General features: G+C 34.9%; 1 protein-coding gene across 1 annotated transcript; it reads left to right on the top strand.

The window, feature by feature from the left end:
- Nucleotides 1–1,701, top strand: LOC125263239. The gene is made up of 4 exons (XM_048182230.1): nucleotides 1–624; nucleotides 751–1,065; nucleotides 1,159–1,302; nucleotides 1,386–1,701. Exons 1-3 carry the CDS (start codon nucleotides 387–389, stop codon nucleotides 1,287–1,289), a joined length of 684 nt encoding a protein of 227 aa, XP_048038187.1. The 5' UTR covers nucleotides 1–386; the 3' UTR covers nucleotides 1,290–1,302; nucleotides 1,386–1,701.
- Nucleotides 1,702–3,647: the final 1,946 nt, after the last annotated feature.

Genomic DNA, 3,647 nt, shown 5'->3' on the forward strand with positions numbered 1-3,647 from the left:
CATCGTTCTTAGAATATTGAATTTTAAATCAAAATTAAGTTTAAAGAATGTTTGAGCAACATTATAACATATAAAAACTTTCCTCTAACGTCAAGAAAACTGGACATTTTTAATGTTCCCAGAACCAACACTGAATATTAAGAGAACATTCTTATAAGAAAATTCTGTTAGCTGGGATTTTTCTTCTATTATTATTATTATTATTATTATTATTATTATTATTAAATTATCCAGATCAAATTTAAACTTCAAACTATTTACTTTGACCATCTTAATCTGTAACAATCTCTGTTGTGTTTGTTCTCCGTGTGTTTCTTAATACAGGAGAGAAGGAAGTGTCAGTGAAGGAGGGAGATTCAGTCACTCTAAATTCTGATCTCACTGAAATGAAGGATGATGATGTGATTCATTGGAAGTTTGGAAAATATTTTATAGCTGAAATCAATAAACAGGCCGACAGCATCACTGTATATGATGATGTTCTTGATGGGAGATTCAGAGGCAGACTGAAGCTGGACAAACAAACTGGATCTCTGACCATCACAAACACCACAATGAAACATGCTGGACATTATGAAGTACTGAACACCCGTATGATTATAAGTTTCATTCTCATTGTGTATGGTTAGTTAAATATTTGTTTATTTTAATAAGTACAAAGATTTAATCCACACACACCATTTCTGTTATTTTGTTTTTTGATATAATCTGTGACAAACCGTGTTTCTGTTTTTTCTTCATGTGTGTTAGGTGATGCAGTGTCAGTAAAGGAGGGAGATTCAGTCACTCTAGACTCTGATCTTATTGAAATAATGGATGATCATCAGTGGATTCAGTGGAGTTTTGGAATTGAATACATTTTAATAGCTGAAATCAATCAATGGACCAACAAAATCACTGTATATGATGGTGCTGTTGATGGGAGATTCAGAGACAGACTGAAACTGGACAAACAAACTGGATCTCTGACCATCACAAACACCAGAACTGAACATGCTGGAGATTATCTACTACAGATAACTGGAGTAAAAGACTCATTAAAAGCTTTCAGAGTTTCTGTCTATGGTAAATAGTGCTTATTTCTACTTTCCTTCAAATATTCTTGATATCAGCGTTTATTGACTGATCTGATCTCAGTTTGATGTTTTTATTCCTCAGACTCTGTCCACTGTTGTTGTCCTACTGAAGCTGTGATCCGATTGGTCCTCTCTGCTCTTGTGGGCGTGGCTACTGTCATTTTTGTGGTTTATGACATCAGATCCAGAAGAGCTGAACAAGATCAAGTGTAGATTCACACATCAGGTACATACCAAATTAAGTCAGTTTTTACATGTACAACTTGTCAGATTTACTTATTTATGGCTTTATATGTTCATCTTTTTCAGAAAGAATTGAAATCTAAAGCAGAACGCTGAACTTTAAAGGCTCTTTAAATGTGATTTTTTTTTTTTCAATTTTTTTTTTCATAATACTGAAGATTATTTGAGCTTAAACTTTTTTTAAAAGTCTAGTTTGAAAGGCTTTGTTTATATTTCTTTATAAGACACACAGATCTCACTTTACTACTGCTGTCTATGTATTTACTTGTCTTTATCAATAAAGTTTTCTCACTCTGAGTTTTAAGAGTCTCTCTATGTTTAATTACATTTATTATGCTGAACGCCCCCTGGAGGTATACTAATTTTATGTAAGCCATAGTGCCCTATCATGCACCAGGCACAATGCGGCGCCAGGTGCAACGCAAGTGTTTTTTGCTAGTTTCAGCCCGATGCAGTTAGCATTTTCACGTCCTGCACCACATTGTTTAAATAGCAAATGCACTCGCACCCATCTGTTCGCCCATGGGTGTGCTGGTCTGACAACGAGGTGTGTTCAGATGCATTGTTGGCGTGTTGCTATTTTGAGGCAACTAAAAACGACTGCGCCATTAACCAACTGAAACCTGGTCAATGGCACAGTATTTTTTTTTTGTTGTTTTTTTTTTTTTGTTATTTAAAGAGCGTGTTAGTAATATGCACCTATAGGCGCACACACACTCTGCTTATTACGCACACAGGGACGCGCAGCAGCACACAAACATAAAAAAATGGATTACCAATGTATAAGATTATTATTGTGTGCATACCCAGCCAGCAGAGCCATGTGGGCCCAAATGGGTTTGACCTGGGCTATCTAACTGGGACCAGCCAGTTTTGCACCCAGTTTCCATGTAGGCCCCACATGGATTTGCCCAGATGAAATGAACACTGCTTAGTGTGCACACTACAGGCTGTTTAATGTAACACTTAATCAGTGTTGGAGGTAATGAGATAATTAAGTGATTGAATAATGATTTTGTATTAGTGAAGAACACCTGCTGTTAACAAGCATAATCACTGAAGGAAAGAGAAACACAAGAACTACTTCCAGCCACAGCCTTGGATGAAATCAACTGAAGATAAAATACATTACATCTCTCAAGATCTGATTAAACAACTCCACAAACAACATTAGCTTCACTTATTACTAACCAGACTGACTTTATTTCTGTCAGACATCTACAGAAGTTCGTATTAAGAATTAAGAAGAGGCTTAGATGTTGATTACTTATTTGAAAGTAATAGTTTGATTTGATGTTACCATTGTGGCGATCAGTGTGTGCTTTAGTCAGGCTCTTGACTTTTTAACATTAGTTTTTCTCTTGACAGCTGTGTCTGTTTGTTATGGCAGGAACAGCAAGAGAAAATATAATCAGATGCTGTAAGCTGATTGATGATAAGAATATAATCATCATATATATATATATATATATATATATATATATATATATATTGTATATATATATCAATATCATCATCAATCTCAACAATGGTGACATGCTTCAATGGTGCAATGCATTCTGAGTGCATCATACAAAACTTATCCATGGCTCCCAGAATGCATTGCACCATGAAGCATGTCACCATTGTTGAGATTCATATGCTGATTCTTGATGTCTGTGTGCGAGTACAACTCACAGGAGCCCAAAATATGTAAATGTGTGTTATAAATCGTTTGATGTTCTGATTAAATTCTATTTTTCTCTTGCTGTAGAATCATAACAGTAAAACAGAATTAATAACATACTACCCGTATAAACCTCCCACATAATATCAATGAGTTAAGCCAATATATGATGATTATATTCTTATCATCAATCAGCTTACAGCATCTGATTATATTTTCTCTTGCTGTTCTCGCCATAACAAACAGACACAGCTGTCAAGAGAAAAACTAATGTTAAAAAGTCAAGAGCCTGACTAAAGCACACTGATCGCCACAATGGTAACATCAAATCAAACTATTACTTTCAAATAAGTAATCAACATCTAAGCCTCTTCTTAATTCTTAATACGAACTTCTGTAGATGTCTGACAGAAATAAAGTCAGTCTGGTTAGTAATAAGTGAAGCTAATGTTGTTTGTGGAGTTGTTTAATCAGATCTTGAGAGATGTCATGTATTTTATCTTCAGTTGATTTCATCCAAGGCTGTGGCTGGAAGTAGTTCTTGTGTTTCTCTTTCCTTCAGTGATTATGCTTGTTAACAGCAGGTGTTCTTCACTAATACAAAATCATTATTCAATCACTTAATTATCTCATTACCTCCAACACTGATTAAGTGTTACATT

The sequence above is a fragment of the Megalobrama amblycephala genome, linkage group LG2, assembly GCF_018812025.1.
Source record: "Megalobrama amblycephala isolate DHTTF-2021 linkage group LG2, ASM1881202v1, whole genome shotgun sequence".
In the NCBI taxonomy this organism is placed as follows: Eukaryota; Metazoa; Chordata; class Actinopteri; order Cypriniformes; family Xenocyprididae; genus Megalobrama; species Megalobrama amblycephala.

Coding starts and splice junctions, on each gene's coding strand:
- LOC125263239 (XM_048182230.1), top strand. CDS start 387: ATGAAGGATGATGATGTGATTCATTGGAAGTTTGGAAAATATTTTATA. Junction 625..750: donor TTTCATTCTCATTGTGTATG/GTTAGTTAAATA, acceptor CATGTGTGTTAG/GTGATGCAGTGTCAGTAAAG. Junction 1,066..1,158: donor TTTCAGAGTTTCTGTCTATG/GTAAATAGTGCT, acceptor TTTATTCCTCAG/ACTCTGTCCACTGTTGTTGT.